Raw genomic sequence first — 27246 nt, 5'->3', positions numbered from 1 at the left:
GTGCCGGCCTTCATAGGTGCTCACTAACAGCACTTGCCCCTACAGTCTGTTAAGGCTATAGGGGGGACCTTTGTCTTCATCTTTATATACATCTATTATGTTACGTAAGATAAAGCATTCGATATAGCTTTATTTTAAAATAATCATAAATTAAACCATGCACAGCCCTTTGACCATCCAAGTGAGAAAAAATTAAATTAATTTACATTCTCAAGCAAAACCTGTTCAGATAATAATCGCTTATTATATTATAGGCATGTGTCAAGCCGTTGCTGGGTAAAGGCGACTGGATAATTAGCCACGCTTGGCACTCAAACTCACCGAGCACAGTGCAGTCAGCACGGTGCCAGCGCTCCACCCGACAGTCACTGATTTAATCTGAATGCACGTCCAGCCATAACCTCTCAGTTGTCATGTATTGACAGATGCCGGAGGTGCAAAGAAGGCAAAGAAAAAGGGATCCTCGTTTCAAACTGTGTCTGCTTTGCACAGGGTACGTTGGTGCACTTGACGTGGCTGTTTTTAATATTTGCGCGGAAAGGGGGGTGTTATACTCGCAACGAACGCGTTTCTTTCCTGTAGGAAAATCTGAACAAATTGATGACAAATTTGAAGACAACCCATCCTCATTTCGTCCGCTGCCTCATTCCCAATGAGACAAAGACCCCAGGTGCGTCCGTGTGTCGCTCGTGAACGTTCGCACCGAGAGCACCGCACTCGCGCGTTTTAAAAGATTAGTTTAACACGTGAGATTAGTTTTAAGTTTAGTTTAACACGTGGTATTATCCATAGTCGAGGTTTTCGGGTTAGATCGTGTAAATATAAATGTGTCGTTAAACCCGCCACCACCCGACACAGACAATTGGTAAGGTTTGTCACGTAAACAGAAAATGTCATCTCAAATGCCAATTCAATTAAGAACAAAACAGGAGGATTTATCCACGAATCTGGCTGTCGCCTGATGAAGCTAGTTGTAATTACTGGCAAAACGTCGTACTCAGATTGTAAATGTTGTGGCTTGGCACTCCAACACACCGGTGTAGTGCTGTACTAGTGACGAATTGGCCACGTTTTGTTTACGTGACAACCTTTACAAGTTGGCTGTGTCGGGTGGTGGCCGGTTTAACGACACATTTATATATTTACATGATCTAACCCCAAAAAAAACCTAAATTATGGATTTTAAAGATTGTTTCATTTTAGATTTAAGCAGATGGCGATGATGACGATGATGATGATCGTCATCGTCGTTATCAGCCTTGGTCAATCCTCTGCTGCATGAAGACCTCCCCCAAGCTGTGGCCATCTCTGCGACGCAGCGATCCGCCTGGCACAGCCGATCGCTTCGCTTCCATGCCCTCTCTCGGTGGAAGTCCTCTCAGATGAGGTTCCCACACTTGGCTGCCACTCCATTGACCGTCTGTCATCATCCCTTCGAGCGACGGGTTCTGCCCATACCCACTTTGTTAACAGTCTGAGTGATCTTATAATCTGTGTAACGTTCCCTAACCCAAGTGTTCATTTTTCGACCTCGCATTGCAATCCCAAGTGTGTTTATTTTTGTGCTTTTTCAGTTTAAGCTCAATTTTATTTTGTCTATTAATGGCCATGTTTCTGACACGTGTGGTCACAGCAGGTCGTGTGGGCTTAGCGTTCCCTCTCTTAGGGACTCCAGTCACGTGAGGTTTTTGGACTGATTAATCGTTGCCCTCGAAACATCTCAAATGCCAATTGGGACCCCCCCCTCATCATTTCATTAGTCCTACAATTGAAGGGCTTCTGAAATGTAAACACCATTGCTCATCGATGCCCCTCACTCGCTCTAGGGGTCATGGACAACAACCTCGTGATGCACCAGCTGCGTTGTAACGGCGTGCTGGAGGGCATCAGGATCTGCAGGAAGGGCTTCCCCAACAGGATTCTCTACGGTGACTTCAAGCAGCGGTGAGCGCAGACAGACGTGGGCGCGCGTGTCTTGAGCGCAGCGTGAATTTAAGTCGCGGGCTTTCGCGACCACTATTGCGACGCGTATTTGATTGATGGGTGAGATAGTGCAAGTTAAACGTGCGCCATAGGGCCACGTGGAGGAGGGTTGACTTTGCTTCAAACTACCGCAATTACTTTTGATGTTCAATTCTGCATAAATGCCAACACATCCATCATTAATTATGACAGTCAATTGTTCAGTTTTTACTCTGAGTTAGTTTTTTTTTATAGATATCTAACTACCATTCTTTAAAAACAGATTAAGGCTGAATGTTTCTTACCCGCATAAACAAATAAATATAAAATCAGTCAAATCAAATTATCTCTAACGATCATCAAAATGCCAAGTCAACCGATGTGATGAACATTCTCTGACCACATACATAATAGAAATTCTGCCATTGTTCATGTGCAGGTATCGCATCCTTAATCCAAGTGCCATGCCAGATGGGCAGTTCATTGACAACAAGACTGGATGCGAGAAACTCATGGATTCTCTGCAACTTGACAAACTCCAGTACAAGTTCGGGCACACAAAGGTAATTTCCAAAATGCACAAATACATTTTAAATCATGTACGTAGATCCAATACACGCTGCATACTCCCTCCTCTTCAAAGGCATCTGGGCAGCATGGAAGAGTCATCTTGTTTCCGGGGTTATTTTGTATGTACGTACGTTGAACTTCTTTCGCTCCGTACGTAGCCAACCGTGCTGATCGGACGTGCAGGGGGGAGGGGAGAGGGATCATAGAGAGAAGGGGGAGAGATCATAGAGAGAAGGGAGAGGGATCATGGAGAGAAGGGGGAGGGATCATAGAGAGAAGGGAGAGAGATCATAGAGAGAAGGGAGAGAGATCATGGAGAGAAGGGAGAGAGATCATAGAGAGAAGGGAGAGGGATCATAGAGAGAAGGGAGAGGGATCATAGAGAGAAGGGGGAGGGATCATAGAGAGAAGGGGGAGGGATCATAGAGAGAAGGGGGAGGGATCATAGACTGAAGGGGGAGGGATCATAGAGAGAAGGGGGAGGGATCATAGAGAGAAGGGAGAGGGATCATAGAGAGAATGGAGAGAGATCATAGAGAGAAGGGGGAGGGATCATGGAGAGAAGGGGGAGGGATCATAGAGAGAAGGGAGAGGGATCATAGAGAGAAGGGAGAGGGATCATAGAGAGAAGGGGGAGGGATCATAGAGAGAAGGGGGAGGGATCATAGAGAGAAGGGGGAGGGATCATAGAGAGAAGGGAGAAGGATCATAGAGAGAAGGGGGAGGGATCATATAGAGAAGGGAGAGGGATCATGGAGAGAAGGGAGAGAGATCATGGAGAGAAGGGCGACGGACCCCAACATCTTCAGGGGCTGGTCAACATGGTAGTCGGCTACGCCAAGCTCGCCATAAACAGAGCGAGGAAGGTGGCCCTGGAGGGGCAACGTCCAGCCAGCAGCCTGGGCATCTTCCGTGCTCTGGTCGGAGCCAGGGTGTGGCCGGGGTTCCGCCGTGCGCGGCTGACCCACGCCGTGCCGGCCTTCAAGGAGCAGTGGGCGCTGGAGGAGGCCGTGTGCTCGGTGGCAGATGACGGAGAGCTCTGCATGCAGATGTAAGCTACCCGTCGGAGGCCGTTTGAGTGTGGGAAGGGCTGCGTGCAGATGCAGCACTTGTCGTAGTTATATAAAAAAGAGAGAGCGAGAGATTGAGCGAGAGAAAGCAAAATGGAGTCGAAAGAGAGGGGGCAGAGAGAGAGAGAGGGGGGCAGATAGGGGGGTAGAGAGAGAGGGAAGGGGGTAAGGAGAGCAGAAAAAAAGAAGAAAAAAATATTTTGTTGGGTCTTTCATTTAAAAGGGGGGGGGGGGGAGGGGGGGTTTACATAAAGTAAAGCATAAAAAAACGAAATGATGAGCGGAGCAAAGTGCCAACTACACCGAGCATCTTGTTTCCTCTGATCGTAAAAAAAGAGAAAGATCATGGAGAAAAGGGAGAGAGATCATGGAGAGAAGGGAGAGAGATCGTGCGGGAGGTTGGGAGGAGGAGTCAGGCTTTAGTCCACCGAGTGGCTGGACTCTTTGGGACACGAAATGAGGAATCCTTGAAAGTATTCAGTACAGCTGAAGTGTACCTTCCAGTGATCTCAGAACCTTAACCAGCTGTGTAAATACAGCACGGCTCCTCGTCCCTCTGTTCTCAAGAAGTGTCATTGCCCAAAGTGTCACCAGATCCCGCGCTCAGCCGCGCTCTGGATTGCAATTTGAAATCCGCCGCCTGCGTTAATTCGCCCCCTGTAAGTCCGCTCGACTCGTTTCACGGCTCCAGATCGTCTTCCGAGCCGGCCTGCTGGGAACCCTGGAGGAGATGCGGGACGACCGACTCTCCCTGCTGCTCACGCGCACGCAGGCCGTCATGCGCGGCTACCTCATGCGAAAGAAGATGAAGCAGCTGATGGAAACAAGGTTGAGCGACGGCGTGTGTGTGCGTGTGTGTGCGTGTGTGTGCATGTGAGCGTGTGTGTGCGTGTGTGTGCGTGTGTGTGCATGTGAGCGTGTGTGTGTGTGCGTGTGGGCGCATGTGTGCGTGTGGGCGCGCGTGTGTGCGTGTGTGTGCGCGTGTGTGCGTGTGGGCGCGTGTGTGCGCGTGTGTGCGTGTGTGCCCGTGTGTGTGCGTGTGTGTGCGTGTGGGCGCATGTGTGTGTGTGTTGTGGGGAGCGGTAGTGTAGCGGTTAGCGCGCTGCGCTATAAACCTGGCGACCCGGGTTCGATTCCCGCTCACGGCCAACACCAGTGACGATTATCTGAACCGGTCCCGGGCCTCCCCTAGGTCGACTCAGCCTCAAATGAGTACCTGGTGCGGTGTGTAAACATCGCCACTAGGGAGACAAAGGCGGTCGGGCGTGGTGCTGGCCACCCACCCCCTCGTGTGCCGTTCCGGCCTTCATAGGTGCTCGCTAACAGCAATTGCCCCTACAGTCTGTTAAGGCTATACGGGGGATCTTTGTTTTTGTGTGTGTCCACGCGAGTAGAACGCGACAACTTCGTCCATCAGAGATGTTCACGCGCTTAATTTAGTCTAAATTAGTTTTTGTGCGCTGAATTCTAATGCATTCTCTCTCATGCTGGCAACAGCCAAAGGTTATTTTACATGAATAAAATAAGATTAGGTTTTACCCTTTCTGGCAATAAAACAGGAATGTTAAGATGTTCAAACACCAAATAGTCACCTTTTGCAAGGAATCACGTTTGAATTAACGTCAACTAACATATGCTTTATTTTTCAGTATCTGTTTTTAGTCGCGGGTTTTCGCGACCAATGTTGCGACGCATTGTTGATTGGTGGGTGAGATAGCGCAAGTTAAATGTGCTATAGTTTAGTTTTAACTGAATTGTTTGGGATGTGCATGCGTGTACGAGTGGGTGGGGAGTGGTGGCCACAATGATGAATACGGTGACATGGGTTCAAATCATGGCCGTGGATGTCATGATTTACATGTGGTATCTTACTCAGCCTGTCCTGGACTACTACTAGGTAAACTCAGCCTGAAATTAGTATGTATTCCTCTGTGCAAACATCAGTACAGTACTAGGAAGACAAAGTCAGCTGGTCTGGGCAGAGTGCTGGCAATAGCACCCACATGTCCTCACAGCTGTCAACCCCTTGTCAGTGCCCTACCTTATTACAGACCAATTCAGACCCTATTGGTCACCCATGCCCCTTATACATCGCAACGTTCATCCTACAAAGTCCCATCACAAGGGAGAAACACAAACAAATAGACAACATTGTTTTGCCCGTATTGAAATGGCTGTACGCCGTATGGACCTGAAAACTCAATTTCCCTGTACAAGAATACGGGTAAACCGTATGGGTTGACAGCTAAGTGTCCTGTGCTTGCTTTAATAGGTACTTGCTAACAGTACTTAATCTTAGCAATCAATATGGCTATATTGGGATCTTTGTGTGTGTCTGTGTGTGTAAGGGCAGGGCACTAAATGGGATGTTTGTTTTGCATGTGCGCGCGCGCGTGTGTGTGTATAGGGATTCAATAATTGTTATCCAGTACAACATCAGGATCTTCATGGGTGTGAAGAACTGGCCCTGGATGAACCTGTACTTCAAGATTAAGCCTCTGCTCAAGTCCGCCGAATCCGAGAAGGAAATGGCGAACATGAAGGAGGAGTTCATCAAGACCAAGGAGGCCCTTGAGAAGTCAGAGGCCCGGCGTAAGGAGCTGGAGGAGAAGATGATCTCCGTTGTGCAGGAGAAACACGACCTCCTCATGCAAGTTGAGAGCGTAAGGTTAAATCGTTGTCTTTGGCGAGCATCAACCTGAAAACGAGCGTCTCCTTTCTATTCATCAGGCACCCTAACGCTGCTACCGCCACAGCATTTGTCACAGCACCATTCTCATTCGCCAATTGTCTAACCTCTGCTGTATGAAGGCCTCCCCCGTATCATGCCGTCACTAACCCTCATGGTCCGATGCTGCTGCCACCATCGATCTCAGCCCTGCGTGTGAACTGAACATATCGATCCGGTTCCACAGAGGACTGCGAGAAGAAATCAAAATGCACTGAGAATACATGGAAACATATACTAAATACCGTGTGTCCGCGTGTCAACGTATCAGTCCCCTTACATTTTCTTAAAATAAGATTAAAATATACGTAGGAAAAAATGCGCTTTCAAAATCACCATATTTAGAGCATTCGAGTGATTTAAAAGAACGTCCTAATTTCTATTTAATGTAACTCTTGAAAGATCGATGACTTTAAAACAAGATGTACGTAACTTCTAATAGATAACAACAACAACAAGGTCGGCATTACCTTGTGCTCTAGGTTGAAGGAACGATGGGTGATGCGGAGGAGCGATGCAACGAGCTGATCAAGTCGAAAATCCACTTGGAAGCCAAACTCAAGGAGGTGCAAGAGAGGGCCGACGAGGAAGAGGAACTGAACGCCGAGCTGACGACCAAGAAGCGAGCGTTTGAGGACGAATGTTCCGAGCTCAAGAAGGACATCGATGACCTCGAGTTAACCCTCGCCAAGGTCGAAAGGGAGAAGCACGCCACTGAAAACAAGGTGGGTTCAATTCAAGCTCTCGCTCGCTAGCTCGCTCGCTCACTCGCTCACGCGCGTGTGCGTGTGGCGCTCGAATGAATCGCCGCGGTCCGCAACAATTCATTCGGGCGCACGGCACCCGATTCCCCCGGGTGTGCTCTCGGAGTCGCGCCGTGGGCTCGTTGGGGCGCGTTGTGACGAGCCGTGTTGTAAGGTGGCTACGGGCACCTGGGAGAGGAATAAACCTCAGACATCCTTGAACCAAACCTGTTCACCGCCGTACGGTCGCTTAACATATATGCGGTGTCAAAGTATTTGGCGACGCTCTCGTTTGCAATGCAGCTTCACGGCGCATTAGATTCCTCCAGTATAACTACAGATTGTGATTCTGATTCTGCAATGGTACACAAGCAAAAAGTAACACAAACGCATCTTGAGATATTCATCAAATATGCGTGTAGCGTGCCCACGGGCAGAGTTTTGGGTGGGGAGAACTGGGGGGCAACCCCCCCCCCCTCCAAACTGGACACCTTTATTAATTTATTTTCAGTAGTTTACAATTAAGATTCAAAATAAATTTATTATATGCACCCGCGATTCCTAATGTGAGGGACAAAGTGAACCCCTGCCCTCTTCCCCCCGCCGCCCCCAAATATAGGAGTCAAAACTCTGCCTATGAGCGGTGCCTTGCAGCAAATACAAAAAAACAAATAAAAAAACAAACAAAAAATAAACAAACAAAAAATAAACAAAAAATAAACAACCAAAAAAAATAAACAAAAAAATACACCAAATAAAGCAAAAAAGACAAGAAATAAACAAAACAAAATAAACAAAAAAACTAAAAATAAACCAACAAAAACTAGCAAAAAAACCCTACACGTTTCATTTTCGTGCAGGTGAAAACCCTGACCGAGGAGATGGCCGTGCTGGAAGAGAACATCGCCAAGCTGACGAAGGAGAAGAAGGCCCTGCAGGAGGCTCACCAGCAGACGCTGGACGACCTCCAGGCGGAGGAGGACAAATCAAACTCCCTGGCGAAAACCAAGGCCAAGCTTGAGCAGCAAGTGGACGAGGTACGTCTCCCGTGCGATCGCGCAGCCCCGCGAATCGTTTGCTCACGCACCACTTTGCCCCGATCGCGTGTGACCGGCCGATCGACCCAACTGTGGTCAACCCGTTTACAGAGGTGCGAGGCGGGAAGGGAGGGGGGAGCATTGAATAAACTTGCCCAATTAATTGATCACGACCATGGATCGTGACGATCCCGCAAATGAGCTGGGTGTTGTAGAATTTGTTTGACACAATTTTTGTCACGAACCCTCCAACCACCTGACAAGATTGTCAGGTATTATTAGTTTTTGTTCTCGAATGGTGAATGTTGTGGGTTTACTCTCCAACACACCGGTGTGCTGAACTCAAAACAAATTGGCACGATTTGCTTACGTGACAAACCTTGTTGATTGGCGGGTTTAACCACGCGTTTATATTTACGCGATTTAACATCAAAAATCGCTTTTATGGATTATCAGTATTACTATTCATACGTTGCCAATGTATTGACCAAATTCTGACCAATGAAAGCTCCTCAATGGTGGCTTCAGACTTTTCACGGCTGAATTCAACATCAACGCACGATCACGTTTCGCTCAAACTGCTTTGAATTTCTTCTGACAATGAACTCAGGAAGCAAGGGCAGGGAGATTACTGGTTGAAGCTCATGAGCGGTTTGAGTTTCAAGGAATAATACAGGGTGCTTCAAAATAGTTTTAACACTTCTGAGAAATTGCAACAACACCGCAGGAAATGTGCCTCCAGGCTCTGGACCCCACCTGGAGAAGATTCCAGGCATGAGGCACGTGTTGACAATGATGGCGAACAAGTGATTTTTTTTTAAAGCTCTTAACATGCATTTGTTATCACGTTACAATGCATCATCCATTCTTTTTCCACAAAAAAAAAACGATAGTCCCATGTTAGTGTTAACATTTTTTTTAAACACCCTGTATATGCAGTATTTATTTAAACCATTCCAGGGCAAAATGCTAATGTGTACAATCATTCATTACGCCCGACATTCATTTCTGCGCAGCTTGAAGGTTCTTTGGAACAGGAAAAGAAAACTCGCATGGATGTCGAAAGAGCGAAGCGGAAAGTGGACGGCGACTTAAAAATGTCCCAGGAGGCTGTGACAGATCTAGAAAACGACAAGCAGCAGCTGGAAGAAAAGATGAAAAAGTAAGCCGAGCACCGAATTCACCTCGCGATGCGCCACCACGCGCGACTGACCGTTCGGAACCCTCTCGGTGCACCGCCGCGATATTGTCTGTGTGTGCCATTCGCACACCGCCCACAGCACCGCCCATTACCATTCACGACCGTTTTGCAATGTGAACTTTCCTGGTACCTAAACGCAACCGCATATGAAGAGGCTGTACCCAACAGTGGGATCTGCATTTTCACGTGGGGAAATTGGGCATGTATATGCACAATAATGTAGGGTTGTAATTTCAAATGAGTGGATGCAGGTTAAATCTGCCAGACCGCCCATGCCGTTGTTTCCAATGATGCTTTGCTTATTGTAAGGTCAGTGCTGTGTGTGCAATTCTTTGTCTTCAGCTTACACGGGAGAAGGAGCCCTGTTGCAGAAGCGTGAATCGCACACGACATGCCCAGTTTGAAAATTCTGCTTTTGAAACGTGCGTTTATATGCATGGTATACTGCGCATTACAACGTGTAATCATTTTTGGATTATGTTTATGAAGGAAAGACGTGGAAATCGGACAGACCAACTCAAAAATGCAAGATGAAATGGCTCTCTCAGCTCAGCTACAAAAGAAAATCAAGGAGCTGCAGGTAAAAGGAGGGCGCCGATAAGACGTACTGAAGCTCAATTGAGGGGTGTCCTGGGGGAAAAAGTACGATGACTCGTGTTTAATCCTTAGATAACGCACACTGACGCAGGCCATGGAGACCGGCGTCAAGAATCAATTGGGGTCACGCAACGAGATGATTGTAGGGGCACAACTTATGGCTCACACACCCCACCATCCCCGTCTAAAATTTTGGGGGGAACTTGCCATGTCTATGATCGGCGTGATGCACCGACGTTTCGCTCCACGTTGCTTCAGTTGCACGTCGGACAACGCGTGGTGCGACCTGAACGAACGTCGGAGAGCAACGTAAACTTCCACCCCATGGAATCCCCCCGTTGAATTTCAGGCGCGCATCGAGGAGCTGGAGGAGGAGATCGAGGCCGAGCGTGCCGCTCGCGCCAAGGTGGAGAAGCAGAGGTCCGACCTCTCTCGGGAGCTCGAAGAGATCAGCGAGAGGCTGGAGGAGGCCGGCGGAGCCACCTCGGCTCAGATCGAGATGAACAAGAAGAGGGAGGCCGAGTTCCAGAAGCTCAGGAGGGACCTGGAGGAGGCCACCCTGCAGCACGAAGCCACGGCCGCCGCCTTGAGGAAGAAGCAGGCCGACTCCGTGGCCGAGCTCGGGGAGCAGATTGACAACCTGCAGCGGGTGAAGCAGAAGCTGGAGAAGGAGAAGAGCGAGTTCAAGATGGAAGTCGACGACCTCAGCAGCAACGTGGAGCAGATCACAAAGTCCAAGGTGAAACCCGTGAAAGCATTCGCTCCCTGTATAGCATCGATGAATATTGTTTCTGGGCGGTACTGAGGCAGAAAATTCCAACCGTAGATCCTGCTTATCCTGACCAGTTTAGGCAACTGTGCCTGTAACACCTTTGCTACCTTGCCTGAGCTGTTTCTGGCGTGCCCATCGTGTTTTATTCGTACTTTCATAAGCTCTTTTTCTTTTCATTTTTCCTGCAGATTAATTTTGAGAGGTTATCCAGGTCCTTGGAAGATCAGATTTCTGATTTGAAGTCAATTAACGAGGAAAAGCTCCATTCCGTGAATGAACTTACCACTCAAAAAGCCAGAATGCAGACAGAAGTTGGTAAATATGTATTCTATCATAATGAATGCATTAAAATGTTCATGTTAAAATACTGAAAAGAAATCACGTGGTACAGTTCAACTTCCCAACATTGTATATAACATAACATTCACATTTCACATTTAAAATGCTCTCGACTCTGTTTTTTTACACGACACGTTGACCGCCAACAGCCGAATTATCTCGTAAGCTGGAAGAAAAGGAGACTCTGAATGGGCAGCTCTCCAGAGTAAAACAGTGCAACAGCCAACAAATTGAGGACTTGAAGAGACAACACGAGGATGAAGTCAAGGTACCAACGAAACCCGAGATGCCGACTCGGATAACGGCCATCGTCATTGCCAATCATCGCTTTACTCCTCATGAACATCACACGAGTGAGTCTCTCCCCGTGACCATTACCCCCCGCTCCTCCGCATTCGCATGCCTTTTTCATTTCATTTGTATACACACACGCGCGCCGACTCATTTCCCACTCGGTCCCCCGTCTGATCGATTGACAGCTGCCACCTTCGCCCATGATTTATCCCACGCGCGTCTAATTTGCATCCCGTGGTCAGTTGCATGCAGTCCCGGAAATGTGCGTGGAGCTGGCCGTCGGTCCCGTGCATTCTTTGTAGCAGAACAAAAAAAGTTGCGGTGCCAAGCAGCCGAAAGCTTAAAGAATGTCTTATGCTGCAGCTGTCCCTTGGAGAATATCTCGCTTTGGGAATGACTTCCTATTATTAGACTCAACAGGCACTGGTGCTGTATTTAGCACGCACGGTACGCACGTTGTCCCCTGCGAGTGTTTGTTTGTGTGAGCCTGAAGGAAGACAAAATATATATTTCAGCCAGTCAAATTATATAACCTCTTGATTGTAATTATGGCTATGGGAACATTAGAGGGCAGGAGTGGCACCCCCTCCCCCCCCCTCCACCACCACCACCACCACAAATGTGTGCATTATTTCCAGTACTCATTTGTAACAAGTAATTGAATATGGGAAGTGATGCTTTACGTCGTGTAAATGAGAGAGTAACCTGTAAACGTGTTGTGCATTCACTATTTAACACAACACGAATGCGTAATGTTCTACCGATATGTTTTCGGGTGCTACCTTTGTGCTGTTTGCCGTGATGCGCGGTGTTTCACTCCGCACGGTGGGACGTTCCACGGGAACGAAATCGACGAACGTGCCCAAGAGGCTCTCCGTTCGTCATGGATACGGAGTGCTGAAATCGGAACATATCCGGGAACGAAATTTATTTGTGCATCGCAGCCGGTCTGTGAGATACGGCGGTAGATTGATCATGGCTGATGATGATGATGATGAAACGGGAGGAACTCTCCACAATTCTGGCTGTCGCCTGATGAGGCTGGTTGTAATTATCGACTAAATATTCGAATTGTAAATTTGTGTGAGTTTACTCTCCAACACACAACCGGTGTGCTGAACTCATAACTCATTGGCACGTTTTGTTTACGTGACAATCTTCACTAACTGACTGTCGGGTGGTGGCGGGGTTTCACGACACATTTATATTAACGCGATTAAAGCCCAAAAAAACCCTCTCCGTTATTGACGAAATTAACGAATTTCTCGAAATATTTAGGCCAAGAACGCCCTGGCCCACGCCGTGCAGTCGGTGAGGCACGACTGCGACCTCCTCCGCGAGCAGTTCGACGAGGAGCAGGAGGCCAAGGGCGAGTTGCAGAGGGCCATGTCCAAGGCCAACGCCGAGGTGGCCCAGTGGAGGACCAAGTACGAGACAGACGCCATCCAAAAGACCGAGGAGCTGGAGGAAGCCAAGTGAGACCAGCGATGAGATTTTGCAACGCAACGCGGGCACCCTCGGACACGTGGACGCGGGCGGTGAGGCACAGTGTGAGCTCAAGGACCCGTCCACGTTCAATGGTGTCGCTGCCTTGCAGGAAGAAGATTGCAGTCCGTCTCCAGGAGGCAGAAGAGCACATTGAAATGGCCAACGCGAAGTGTGCTTCTCTTGAGAAGACCAAGCAGCGTCTGCAAGCGGAGATCGAAGACCTCACGACTGACGTGGAGCGAGCACACTCGGCCGCGACAGCTCTCGACAAGAAACAGAAATCCTTTGACAAAGTAAGAACACATCACAGCACAATGCGAACGACGACATTGTGCTGTGATGTGAGATGCCGCCGTGGTGTTCGAGCACCCTGGACTTGCGACCCGGAGGCCGCCGGTTCGTTCTCACGCGCGTGGCAATTGAAGCAACGGTGCAAGTTTCTTAAATCCTATGCAGCGCCCTGCGTCCATCCACCCAGCAGTGTAGATGGATGGCAGGTCCTGGATGATGTGGCCAAGGAGTTGTGCACATTGAACATCTTAACACCTCCTGTTTGAGTGCCAGAAAGGGTAAAACCTATTCTCATTTTTCATACTCTGATACTGGAACAAAAAGGTCCTCGCAGATATAGCTGCTCAACCCGAGCTATAGATGCTCTGATACGTACATTGTCTTTGTACTGTTCGCCTTTAGGCATTCTCTGGTCTGACACTGGTGAGGCTGTACAATGCCATATGTAATTATCAGAGCATGATTTTTATTTGCATGTTCACCACTAGTACGCGCGGTTAATGCAGACTTGATTCCTTGCAAAAGGTATTTATTTGGTGTTTAAACATCTTAACAACTCCTGTTTTGTTGCCAAAAAGGGGTAAAACCTATTCTTATTTTTCATACAGTCCTGATGTGGTTGATCACCGATATGTATTTGAAGTATGGTCAACCAAGCCCCATGACTGACGCAGCAATGATGAGGCTTTCACATGGCGGTGGACTTACAAAGGGAATTAAATGAGACATTTAATTCCATAAAAAAAAATCTGTCACAACGAAACGGCGCAGAGGCACATATTGTGCACGAGTGGATAAAGTTGTGCCGCTGTGCTTCTTTGGATGATGGCCATGTAACTGTCATTCAGGTTCTGTCCGAGTGGAAACAGAAGTGCGAGGAAAGCCAGGCTGAGCTCGAGGGGTCCCAGAAGGAAACGCGCTCGCTCAGCACGGAGCTGTTTAAGATTAAGAACGCGTACGAGGAGGCGCTGGAACAACTTGAGACAGTCAAGCGAGAGAACAAGAACCTCCAGGGTAGTGACGCGTTGTCTTATGAGCGCATCATTGTCCTATTGCCGACTGAAATAATTCTGTCAACAAAATTTTTCATGCCATTTCGCTCTTCCACCGCGTCGGCTCTCGCGGTTGTGCTACGCAGCCCTGCGGTGTGATTTTCGGGGAAGCACAGCGTGACGTTTGGCAACGATGTCCGTCGTTTCGCTGCACGTCCTGGGGGTTTTTTCAAGGAACGATTCCCGCGCTAAGAGGGAAATTTTAGACACCGCGCCAAATTATACCGCACCTCCGATCAGGGCGCTTGGCTACATACGGTGCAAAAGAAGTCGAACATGCATACAACACGTGGTTGCGCCCCGAAGGACGCACCAGGGAGAGTCGTTTCCCTTTGTACGTTTGAATCGATGAATGAAATGTTAACTTTTTTTTTGAGTTTCAGAAGAGATTTTGGACTTGACCGAACAACTCGGAGAGAGTGGTAAGAATGTACACGAGCTGGACAAGTACAGGAAGCAGCTCGAGCAAGACCAGGCTGGCCTGCAGGCTTCTCTCGAAGAGGCAGAGGTGAACGCCGATGTGTGAGCGCGTGGCCGGCGGCCTCCATTATCAACCGCATCATCTGCAGTTTCTGCAGAACTACTGTCAATTGCATTACAAAAACGTCAACACGTTCATGAATAACAGTGCCCGAATAAAGAGGAAAAAAAATTGCGTGAGGCAACATTTTTAACAATGGCCCTTCTTCATAGTGGAGGTGTGGAGATGCCAGAGAGGTTGGTTCAGAGATTCCATTATAAACCACGGGTCTATGATAATAAAAATATATACACAAATATAGAATTTCAAGGACGTTTTTTTTAATTACATTAAATGGCAAATTAATGGCTATCTAGTATTAGATATTAATAACGCGAGAAAATGTGGTTTTAATGTTTTATTACAGGCTTCTCTGGAGCACGAGGAAGGCAAGATTCTCCGGGTGCAGCTCGAGCTGAACCAGGTGAAGGCAGAGGTCGACCGCAAGATCGCCGAGAAGGACGAGGAAATCGACCAGATCAAGAGGGGCTTCCAGAAAACCGTGGAGTCCATGCAGGCGACGTTGGACTCCGAGACCAAGAGCAGGAACGAGGCGCTCAGGCTGAAGAAGAAGATGGAGGGAGACCTCAACGAGATGGAAATCCAGCTCAACCACGCCAACAGGCAGGCGGTCGAGTCTCAGAAGCACCTGCGCAACGCGCAGAACCAAATGAAGGTATTGCTCTGTGCATCATTTCACCAGCCTTTATTTGACACGTTACAATTTCAGAGCCTGGTTTTCTTTATGTAAGACTGCACCGTTACCTCTGCCCTTGTGGTTGGGCCTTTTCACTGAAATATTCATTCAATGTAACTAATCATCCCTATTGGTTGATAAAAAAAAAAACAAGTACTACTTTGTGGGATGCCAAGAGTGGTTGTTGGCTCTATGGCAGGGGTGGGGAAATAATTTCCTGACTGAGGGTTGAACGGCACCTTGGCGGGCCATGCATTTGCACAAAGACAAAGATCCCCCTATAGCCTTAACGCACTGTTGGGGCAAGTACTGTTGCGAGTAGCACCTATGAAGGCTAGGCACTGTGACACACGAAGGGGTGGGTGGTTAACACCACGCCTCGCTGCCTTTGTCTCCCCCAGTGGTGATGTTTCCACACCGCACCAGATACACATTTGAGGTTGAGTCGACCTAGGAACCGGTTCAGAATAATCGTCACTGGTGTTGTGGTGGCCGTGAGCGGGGATTGAACTCGGCTTAGCCGGGTTCGTACGCTCCGGGCGCTAACCGCTACACTATCGCTTGCCACCAGAGACAAAGGTTCCTCCGTGTAGCCTTAGCAGACTGTTGGGGCAAGTGCTGTTAGCGAGCAGCACCTATGAAGGCCACGCATTTGCAGACACACACAGCTCAATGTGCCCTGCAAGGTGCCCTAGCAGTGGCAGAAGTGACTGAGGGTGTTAAAATTAGAAACACCGTGGTGGTGGTGTTGTTGTTGTTGCCGGGTACAAAACGTGTTCCTGCATCTTACAATAAGCGTGGCAAACATCATTATTGGAGTGATAGATACATATTTGGGCATGGGGGGGGGGGGAGTTTGAATGTGGTAGTAGGCCTCATGTGATTGCAGGCCATGTGAGAGAAATGTGGCCCAAGCGGGGCCATAGGTATCCCACTCATCCTCTTTAGAGAGTCTCGTGTCTGCCATAGGGGTGAATAAACTTCCACCTCTGGTTCAGAACCTGCACGTGAATCGGGGCTCCAGCTAACGCTCTTTAACTAGTCACACCTTTGATGTCGCTCTTGAGCAGTGGTTCTTCACCTGGGGTGCACGCTGCTCCCCGTGAGAGTGCGAGGTGCCCTTTCTGGGGGGTGCGAGACACCGGCCAGATTTTTGTTCGAAGGTAAATCATCGAAACACAAATTAAGCACGGGCACGTAAGTACAACTTCTTTGTTGAATCAAATCGATGTATTTGTCAACATTTAGCGATGGAGAACCAAAGGGGTGCAAGGCTTCAGTCAAGGCATTAGCTTCCGCTAGCAGTGGCATTATCATCAGAAACAAAAAAAGCAACACCGCGCACATTTATCTCAACTTTATTTTCCCACTTACCCCCCCCCCCCCCCCACTCTTTCAAATGCGCCCCGATTCCAGGATCTTCAGGTGCATTTGGACGAGGCGCTGCACGGCAACGAGGACTTGACGGAGCAGAACGCGATGCTGCAGCGTCGCAGCAACCTCCTGCAGGCCGAGATCGAGGAGATGCGTGCCGCCCTTGAGCAGACGGAGAAGGCCAGGAGGCTGGCAGAACACGAGCTGCTTGGCACCACCGAGAGAGTGCAGCTGCTGCATTCACAGGCAACAACAAAGATAAAAGGCGTATAAATCCCGTGATTAATCGTGAAGCTCCAGTGGCGGTGCTTGATGGATTTATTCCGGTCTCAAATGACCATGAACACACACACACACTCTCACTCTCACACACGACTAAATGTGTTTGATGAGTGACACGCAGTACATCTGAATTCTTCCACTGTAATATCAGGCGTGGGTTTTGAAGATTTTGAAGGTTTTGAAGGGTAAAAGTATAACGCGCCATTTCTGAGCACAGGCCCAAGGACACCCCGTGGGACGAGTGAAGGTGTCGTGAACAAGCGTTGCTGCAACTCTTGATATGACAAATATTATAAGAACGTCAAAAGTAGAAATGACGAGAGGGAGAGAAAGAGTGTTGGGGCCTGTTTTAACATGCCGCGCTGGTTGAACGCAGCATGGATGAGACAAAACAATCAAATCTAGACAGCCGTATGTGCAGATATTTTAGATATATCAATTCTGTAAAAATATATTTTACACAATACTGTAATCGCACTTGAAACAAGTCTGATGTAGCATTGATCCGTATTATGGCCAAGTAATTAAAATATGCCACGCTTCGAGGAGCCAGATTCCCCATCGTGATGGGAAAAATCGAAGCGTGTAAAGTCGCAGTGATTTTTTTCCGTATTGGTGGTGCATTGGAACCGTGGGTTGGCACACTGCGGCGGAAACCCGGTGACCCCAACTCGATTGCTGCCTATTTGTGGCGATTTGATATCTGAACCGGGATTGGGCAGCCCCCCCCCCCCCCAATTTCGCCAGCCCACGCTGACCAGCGTGGCGGTGGTGGAGTGGTCACAGAGCGCCCTGAATGAGTTGGCATGGGGAAGGGAGGGGGGGGGGGGGCTTTATCCAGCATTGGATTGAATGAGCTCAGTGGTAGATATATTTTTTAATACACAGGCTTGTACTCCTGTATTATTGGTGACGTGAGTTATTGTAGCTTCGGCATTCTGTATGTACCGTTAATACTTTGTACGATGAATCTAAACATGTGTTTGCAAAAAAAAGCATTTTTCAAAATATACATCGATACAAATAATTCCAAGTTTAAAATGTAGAATACTTAACACGTTTATGGATAACTTTGTGGCCTTAAAATGAAAACTATATCATAGGTGACATTTTCGTTAATGGGTTCAGAGGGCATAGTGATGGAGTGGTTAAGAGTTGTGGCTCGATCAGAATAGAGAAATAAAAAAGGTTTCTTGATGAACAGTTTTTTTATTGTTAATAATTATTATTGACATGTGCATATACAACACGTGCTGTCACGTCGTTCTTGTTTTTCAGAATACGTGTTTGATAAATTCGAAGAAAAAACTAGAAAGCGACCTTTTCCAACTTCAGTCTGAGGCTGAGGAAGCGATCCTGGAGGCGAGAAGCTCGGAGGAGAAGGCCAAGAAGGCCATCACTGACGTGAGGAACCGCATCGCTCCGTTGAATGTTGAATGTTTCGCTGAGGGCAGAGCAAACTCCACCGATACGGTTGCCCACGAAACAACATCACGTGATACGAACGTCCACGTTACGAGTCCGATTGGCACGGTCGGCTACGTGCGATGCGAAAGAAGTCCAACATACGCACATGAGTATTCTCGCGATGTCAGTGTCTTTATTAAGTCGCGACGTGACGAATTGCCGTCCCGGTTGGCCAGGCCGCCATGATGGCAGAGGAGCTGAAGAAGGAGCAGGACACGAGCGCCCATCTCGAGAGGATGAAGAAGAACATGGAGCAGACGGTGAAGGATCTGCAGCACAGGCTGGACGAGGCCGAGCAGATCGCGATGAAGGGCAGCAAGAAGCACATTCAGAAGCTCGAGGCCAGGGTAATTTTCCCCTCGGTAGTGTATGCATACTGCCGGAGGATGGAGCAATGGCGCATTGGTCGGTACACTGCACTACAAACCTGGTGACCTGGGTTCGATCGCTGTTCCACTGATAACATGCAGGATGATTGATATCCAACGCCAGTCCTGGATTCCTTCCTTCACTAACTCGCATTGACCAGCTCGGTGAAGCATGGCCAAACTACCCCCCGTGACAACACGGTGTTGAGAGGAATCTATGCAGTAGTGGATTGACAAAAGACCAACACTATAAGACTGGAACTAATGTTAGTCGATGTCTATCTCTGTGTCTCATTATGTACATACAATTGCCGAGCTAGAGGATTTAATCGGGACTGGCTTCAAATGCCAAGCAGAGTTGACTCAGTCTATCATGCATCTGCGATAAGTGACTCCACATTTTGTGGGAAGTCACCAGTCGTCATCCTATACTGAGACTTGGTTGAGTACTGTCAGAGGAAGTTGGAATTTTCAGAAATAGTTGACACTCAACTTCAGAGATTCCTCTGATAGTGCTTTGGCCTTTTGGACTGGTGATGCATGAGATGCATGACTCTTTCTCTTCACGAAATCTCCAGGCAGCGGTCTTTCCATTTTCTCTTTGTACATTGCTGCATCTTTAAACCGAGATAGATTCCATCCCGTGCGACATGCCAATCATGTCTAAGTCAGTGTATTTCTGTAAGACAGGCATTCCTGCTCTTGCTTGCTCATATGCTTGTTTGAAATAAACACGCAAAAGGCACCACCGATACATTTTATTTTTCCCAGGTGCACGAGTTGGAGACTGAAGTTGACGCTGGACAAAGACGGAATTCGGAAGCAATCAAGGGGACACGGAAATACGAATCTAAAATCAAGGAACTCTCCTTTCAGGTAACTGCTGTGAGCAGTATTGCGATAAACCCAACAATAGACATTTACGATAATGTATTCTCATAGATTTTAAGCATTGCTTGAATGCGGTGCAGTGCAAGGGTGCTGCGATATATCCACAGGCTGAAGAAGACCGTAAGAATTTGCTGCGTCTGCAGGATCTGGTTGACAAGCTACAGCTTAAAGTCAAAGCTTATAAGAGACATTCAGAGGAAGCTGTGAGTTGTGACAATGCCCAGACAGATCACTTATACTGGGGCTCCACCGAACACAGTTACAATGTTGCACTTTCCCAAAAAACGTTGAGTAGTTTTTTTTATGGTGAAGGTGCTGCCCTGCAATTGCTTGCGCGCTGCTTTGAAGAAGGGGCCTCCACTAGTAACACCTCCACTCTACTGGGCTCCTCAAAAGGGTGTTTTGGCTTCCCTTCAACACTGTCCAGACGGACATGCGACCAGCCGATAGACTTAACCGTGGCTCTGCCGATTTACTCGACATGCTGCATTTGCAAATCACCACGGGTGAAATAAATAATTTCAACAGGAAAAAAAATGTACATTAAAAAGTGCTAAATATTACAACCACAGGCGTAAATCCTTCACTCAAGAGAAATCAACACATGATGTTCAACAGGTTATTAATCAGTCTGGGATGTTATATTAAATTCACACTATTTACAGAGCAATTACATTCCACTTGGGACATTAAAAACAGCTATTCGATCTGGCAGACGCAGTGGTTTCAATTTCAAAAATTGACAGCCACCAAGGCGTTAGTGGCTGCTATAAGACATCACAAGCGTCGGTATTTAATTTACTATCTTCAATTCCATGCTCCGGTGAAATGTGATCTTGGACGTGTAGCCCTAAAATGTTAAGGCCCCCATAAACCCACAACCTTGGTCGCTTGTAAAAGCTGCATCCCATCGTCCGCGGTGCAGGAGGAGCAAGCGAACGTGGGCCTGTCCAAGTATCGCACCCTGCAGCACGTGCTGGATGAGGCTCAGGAGAGAGCTGACATCGCCGAGTCTCAGGTCAACAAGCTGAGGGCCAAGTCTCGTGATGTGGCCAATCAAAAGGTAAAAAAAGCGAGGCCTCGCAAATTAACTCGCTGAGGCAGGCCGCTGCTGGTGGGAAGGGGTTCAAGAGAGAGCCCCCCACCCCCCTACCCTGAGAGGTGGGATCGAACCAGCAAACCTCTGGATTGCAAGTATAGGGTGCTAACTATTTCACTTCGGCAGTATCCCGATTAAAAAGTACGGGAAAGTACTTTGTACAGAAAGAAGACCACGTCCATAATAGATCGACACAGCCAACTAGCAAAAGAAGACCACGTGTTTAGACAGAGACTTTCCCCTATCCCCACGAATTAACAACTGGTTAATGGACGTCATTGTCACTAACTCAGTGCCAACGTTGAGAGAGAATCAAAATGTTCACACAAATACAGATTTCACATTGCAACTATTCACTTGTGATCATATTGTTGTTTACGTGTCCTTAACGCAAACAGTTCTTCATACAATTGAGCTTCAAATGCATTGGTAAATAATAACGTCAGTCTGTTGACATGTTTACTTCATCAAAAGTGCACTGGGCAGTTTTCAGGCAATTGCATGTCGTTTTTATTGGAATAGACGAAGTGCTTTTGGGAAGGAATCAAGTTCTGTCAATTCTAGTTGTGGGAAAAAAATTATGCTGGTGATTATGCACACGTGATGGGCTCAATAGCGGCGTGTGGAGAGTAAATGTGGAGGTGGAAGTGCGGCGTGGAAGGGCATGGTGGTGTAACACAAGCTTCGCAGATACTCGACAGCGCACATTAAAATACGAGCATCTCGCCAGGTCCCAGAGGAGTTGTTAAACATCGGTGACACCACACAAACACTTTAAAAAGTGTAAACAAGCCAGCTAAGTTTCGATTTAAAGCTTTCGTGACTGCAAGGATTCATCTTCTTTGGTTATTTCGGTAAAGTCACGTAGAATGAGAATAAAATAATAAAATAAAACAATAAAATTCTCACGACGTTTCGGCCACAACACAAGTGGCCTTCTTCAGGTGAAAGGAACAAACCTGTCGGGACGACGTAGCTAAGGCCACTTGTGTTGTGGCCGAAACGTCGTGAGAATTTTATTGTTTTTTTATTATTTTATTCTCATTCTACGTGACTTTACCGAAAGAACCAAAGCAGACGAAGCCAGCTAAGATTTGTTTTACAAAAAGGTTATAACATTGATTGCTATGAAAATGGGTGCCATGGTGGTGAAATGTTAACCACCTCGCCTGGTATACAGGAGGCCGTGGATGCGATCCCGACCCTGACACCTGTTGTATATTTGGAGTTAGTATGTTCTCCCCGTGGTGGCCTGGATTTTTCTCAGGGTCCTCTGGTTTTTCCCTCGACATTTAGAAACATGCTTTGAGAGTATTTGGCTGTTATACATTTCCACATAACAAGCCACTTCGGTGAGCTATCATTTGTGGCCAGGTCGCTACTGAAAAATATCTAAAAAGCTCAGTGGGCCTTACTGAGTCAAATTACTTTTTGGTTCTTTCGGTAAAGCCACGTAGAAAAAAAATAAATTAAATAATAGAGTACGACGTTTCGAATGCAACTAAATTTAGTTATACCTGATGACGGTCGCTTGTGTTGCAATCGAAACGTCGTACTCTATTATTTAATTTATTTTCTCTTTCTACGTGACTCTACCGAAAGAACCAAAGAGTAATTCCTGCAGTCACGAAAGCTTCAAATCAAGTTTGAGTCAAATTAATATATATATATTTTTAAATAGCTTAATAGTTATTGAGCAACACGTATCTGCAAATCAAGGGGTTTTAAAGCTTTGAATAGGTAAATAAACAAATAACATTTTAACTCTGAAGGAAATGCTTCCATGGGTGAAACTTAAAAAGAGGACATCTGAGACCGTGAGCAGAGAGAGCAGCTGCAGGCGCTTTGCGCAATCCCATTCCTCATGGCCCATCAGCCACGCCACGTTCACGAAGTCAGCACAGAGGAAGACGTGGTTAAGCGTGGCCTTGAAAATAAACTTGCTTATGTCACTGCTGGAAGAAGGGCCTCAACGAGAGGGAGCCATAGAGAGCCCCTATTCGAGGGTACTTTGCCTACTCTTCCGTGCTGGACAGACGTCTTGAAAGAGACGCCGCGGTGGCTATGAGATGTTAACTACCTCGCCTGGTATACAGGAGGTCGTTGCTTCAATCCCGACCCTGACACCTGCTGCTGCTGTATATTTGGAGTTTGCGTGTTTCTCTCATCATCATCATCACGGTGGCTAGGAGATGTTAACTACCTCGCCTGGTATACAGGAGGTCGTGACTTCAATCCCGACCCTGACGCCTGCTGCTGCTGTATATTTGGAGTTTGCGTGTCTCTCTCATCATCATCACGGTAGCTATGAAATGTTAACTACCTCGCTTGGTATACAGGAGGTCGTGACTTCAATCGCGACCCTGACGCCTGCTGCTGCTGTATATTTGGAGTTTGCGTGTCTCTCTCATCATCATCATCACGGTGGCTATGAAATTTTAACTACCTCGCCTGGTATACAGGAGGTCGTTGCTTCAATCCCGACCCTGACGCCTGCTGCTGCTGTATATTTGGAGTTTGCGTGTCTCTCTCATCATCATCATCACGGTGGCTATGAGATGTTAACTACCTCGCCTGGTATACAGGAGGTCGTGGCTTCAATCCCGACCCTGACGCCTGCTGCTGTATATTTGGAGTTTGCGTGTTTCTCTCATCATCATCATCACGGTGGCTATGAGATGTTAACTACCTCGCCTGGTATACAGGAGGTCGTGGCTTCAATCCCGACCCTGACGCCTGCTGCTGTATATTTGGAGTTTGCGTGTTTCTCTCATCATCATCATCACGGTGGCTATGAGATGTTAACTACCTCGCCTGGTATACAGGAGGTCGTGACTTCAATCTCGACCCTGACGCCTGTTGCTGCTGTATATTTGGAGTTTGCGTGTCTCTCTCATCATCATCATCATCACGGTGGCTATGAAATGTTAACTACCTCGCTTGGTATACAGGAGGTCGTGGCTTCAATCCCGACCCTGACGCCTGCTGCTGTATATTGGCAGTCTGCGTCTCTCTCTCTCTCTCAACGTGCATTTGGAGTATTTGGCTGCTATAAATGTCCACGTGATAAGCCACTACGTTGACCTATCGTTTGTGGCCAGTTCGCTTCTGAAAAAGACAAGTACGTACGCATGGAGGGGGGAGGGGGTGAAGCCTCGATAATAATTTGTCTACATTGGTCTCCAAATGCGTTAGATAGTTCGGCGGTGGACTATCTGTTTGCTTAAACACGTTGATATTATTATTAATCCTTGATCGTTTCTGCGTGGATTAAATATCGGCCGTTCCATAGGATTCGGAGAGGGGGCGGGGGGGTGCGTCAAGCGTACGTACGCTGGTGGAGGGGGGGTAAAAAGTACGCGTGCGTACAGGGAGGGGGGGGGGTCAAGTTTGGACAGATTTTCCGTGCCTACTAAATGGATGGTCCCTTACCTGGTAAAATATAAATAGTTTAGAGGTGGGAGCACCCACACTTTACACAACCTGCCACTCAACGAACTGCGGTGTACCCATTTATACTGCTGCGTGGACAGAGACGTGGTAAGAATTTAAGAGATTTACCCCATGGTTTAAACTGCAGAGATTGGACAGGCGAACTCTGGTTCTACAGGTCAAGTGTGCGAACCATCACCCGACAGCAGCGTCCCTTGTAAGCGGGACACGAGGAAGTCCACATACGCACAATATTCTTCAGCGCGTGGTATTCACATAGATCCTCTGATTAGCGTTTGACCAATCTGTTTTTCTTGGCAGTGGTGGTGCGGACTCCTTCGGGAGGCTCTACGTAGATTTTATTTTTTGGTGTCTGCCCTTACGTGCTGTTTTTTTATGAACCCCTCGTCACACGACAGAATAGATGTAGGCAAGAGATGGAGATGTGGTGAGCTCAGAGGAGAGATACGGATGAGGGAGATGTACAGCGGTGACACATATGGAGTTAGATGAGAGTTGAGATTAGCGGCAAAATAACGATGAGAGATTTGATTGTTATGGTAATCATCTATGCATGTGTAGTATCTGGATTCGAATTCGAGCTGATATTTGGTTCACCCAATTGTTTTCCTTGAATGGCTTTGAGGCGCGAAACGTTTGCTTAGTTTGCATTTGTTGAGTGCAGCGTTCTTCACTAATTGCAGAGGAGGGCCACTTTCGCCGATAAGACATCATCAGCGTGAGGTGCTACCACACGTTTGAAACCATTGGGGGTTTGCCAGCAGTACGATGACGATGATGGTAATGGCTGGAAAGTGTTGTCACTTTGTGTCGATTGTCGGGGTGGGAGCGGTGGTGTAGCGGTCAGCGCTACACTGCGCTACGAACCTGGCGACCCGAGTTCGATTCCCGCTCACGGTCAACACCAGTGACGATTATCTGAACCGGTCCTGGGCCTCCCCTAGGTCGACTCAGCCTCAAATGAGTATCTGGTGCGGTATGGAAACATCGCCACTGGGGAGACAAAGGCGGTCGGGCGTGGTGCTGGCCACCCACCCCCTCGTGTACCGTTCCGGCCTGCATAGGTGCTCGCTAACACCACTTGTCCCTACAGTCTGTTACAGGCTATACGGGGGAGCTTTGTCTTTATTGTCGGGGTGCCACACGTCAGGGGCCGCACTAAAGGCCACCAGGGGCCGTCAGTGACCCCGCGGGGCCTTGCAACCAAGAACGCCGCTAGAGCGTCACCTCTGTTTCTCACTTGATGGGCAAATGACCCGGTACCTGTGGCCAACTAAATAACGTATCTTAATATAAACAATACATGTACTTTATTGGGACATAGCTTTGAATGGTAAGCACACTTCTTGACACGCAAAGTTCTGAGAGCTCCATATGATCATGGTAACAACGGCATTTTCAGTTGAAATAGTTCAAGTTTGGTGAAGTTTACATTTTGGTGAGGGCGTATGTTTTTGGATAACCGCAAGCTAATATTTGACAGGAATTACAAAATACATTTGTAATGTTACTTGTGATAACAAACAAACACAAGACAAACACGTATATTTGTTTTTATATTTTATTGAAATCGGGTCAAAGCATCAGAGATTCATGGTTGAATGAATAAGAAATTGCATAATTCACAGACATCTAATATTCATGTAACAGGATCTTTAGAATTATAGCATTTACAATAGAATGTTGATCAGTTATTGTGGTGTTATCAATGTAGGGCACGATTACTGACTATAATGATAAACAAATTGCTGATTTGAATTACATGTACTGACATGAATCTAATTACAGAGTTTAGAGAAGAAATTGATTAATGGCCCTAACCAGGGAGTTAAGAGACAGAAAAGGGATAAAACAACCGTGCCGTTTGTTCAATAACTTTTTGGAAAATCTGTCCAACGTTTTAAAGTATCACCGGTAGTCACGATCTATCCACTGTTGGGCTAAGTCTCTTGCCGTGCCCTTGCCATGTCTAAGTTTTATTTGCATCCCATCGAACCGTTCCCCCCCCCGCCTCCTCCTTTGACTGCCGCTCTCTTCTTCGTTTTGAACCACCAGCCAAAGGACCTCCTTGCGTTACATTTCATCTCAATTATTCCAGCGGGGAGTGGCGTTTTTGTTGGTGTTGCCTCAGGGAACCCCCCTGATAGCAGTTCTCTCGCTCCCTCAGAGGTGCTATGTTTTTTTTTTACCGATGTACAATTGATTTTAACACGTGCCTTTTGTGTGTTTTTTTTGTTTAGGTGAGAGGTGATGATGAAGAATAAAAAAGCACATGCATTGAACTGTACCCATTGTTATTATTGCATGCCTACTACATAATGTTCTCAAATAATGCAGATATGCAGTACTTTGGTGTGAGAGGTACAGTCATATAATAATAAAATAAATAAAAACACTGAAAACTGAACTCTGCTTATTCTTACTTTTTTCATATTTTATTATTACTGTATAGAACTCAGTTGCACAACTGGAGGGAGGGGGGGGATTTTTTTTGCAATTATCAAAGGCAGTTTGACATAGTTCAGTGTGTGCCTAATTACGTTGAAAGATGTGCCACATTTATCACTCATTATTCAGGCGATTGGCTTCTCAAGGCTCACGCTGCCTTCGGGCAGTGCACAGCTCGCTTCTGGCACTTCCACTGAACAAGACAAAGATTTGTCCTATAGCTTGTGAGTGGACTGTTGGGGCAGGTGCACAGCACACGAGGGGGTGGGGGGTGGTTAACACCGCGCCCCGCCGCCTTTGTCTCCCCAGTGGCGATGTTTACACATCACACCAGGTACTCGTTTGAGGCTGAGTCGACCTAGGGGGGGGGGAGGGGTTCAGATAATCGTCACCGGTGTCGGCCGTGTACAGGAATTGAACTCGCAGCGCGCAGACCACTACACTACCGCTTCCCACAACAATGCAGTGCGGGGCAGGTATCCACATTCAAATGTCCCAAATGT

At 47.4% G+C, this 27246-nt stretch overlaps 1 protein-coding gene across 1 annotated transcript in view; it reads left to right on the top strand.

The window, feature by feature from the left end:
- The window catches only part of LOC116946142 (myosin-1-like), a 38175-nt gene extending 11465 nt beyond the window's left edge, over positions 1–26710 (top strand). The window contains exons 16-40 of the mRNA XM_032961035.2: positions 426–493; positions 583–670; positions 1827–1944; positions 2402–2525; positions 4294–4430; positions 6010–6265; positions 6813–7055; positions 7934–8110; positions 9127–9272; positions 9801–9891; positions 10258–10647; positions 10869–10995; positions 11169–11287; positions 12592–12788; positions 12911–13094; positions 13941–14106; positions 14528–14652; positions 15032–15340; positions 16778–16981; positions 18296–18421; positions 18661–18831; positions 19624–19728; positions 19851–19946; positions 20669–20806; positions 26536–26710. Coding sequence (XP_032816926.2) covers positions 426–493; positions 583–670; positions 1827–1944; positions 2402–2525; positions 4294–4430; positions 6010–6265; positions 6813–7055; positions 7934–8110; positions 9127–9272; positions 9801–9891; positions 10258–10647; positions 10869–10995; positions 11169–11287; positions 12592–12788; positions 12911–13094; positions 13941–14106; positions 14528–14652; positions 15032–15340; positions 16778–16981; positions 18296–18421; positions 18661–18831; positions 19624–19728; positions 19851–19946; positions 20669–20806; positions 26536–26559 — 3929 coding nt within the window. The 3' untranslated portion in view covers positions 26560–26710. The remainder of the gene's footprint in view (positions 1–425; positions 494–582; positions 671–1826; positions 1945–2401; positions 2526–4293; positions 4431–6009; positions 6266–6812; positions 7056–7933; positions 8111–9126; positions 9273–9800; positions 9892–10257; positions 10648–10868; positions 10996–11168; positions 11288–12591; positions 12789–12910; positions 13095–13940; positions 14107–14527; positions 14653–15031; positions 15341–16777; positions 16982–18295; positions 18422–18660; positions 18832–19623; positions 19729–19850; positions 19947–20668; positions 20807–26535) is intronic.
- The last annotated feature ends 536 nt before the right edge of the window (positions 26711–27246 follow it).

The sequence above is a fragment of the Petromyzon marinus genome, chromosome 26 (genome assembly GCF_048934315.1).
Source record: "Petromyzon marinus isolate PM22_M1 ecotype Great Lakes invasive population chromosome 26, UKy_Petmar_22M1.pri1.0, whole genome shotgun sequence".
Taxonomy (NCBI): Eukaryota; Metazoa; Chordata; class Hyperoartia; order Petromyzontiformes; family Petromyzontidae; genus Petromyzon; species Petromyzon marinus.
The sequence above is the reverse complement of the archived record's forward strand: the minus strand, read 5'-3'. Positions and strand labels throughout refer to the sequence as shown.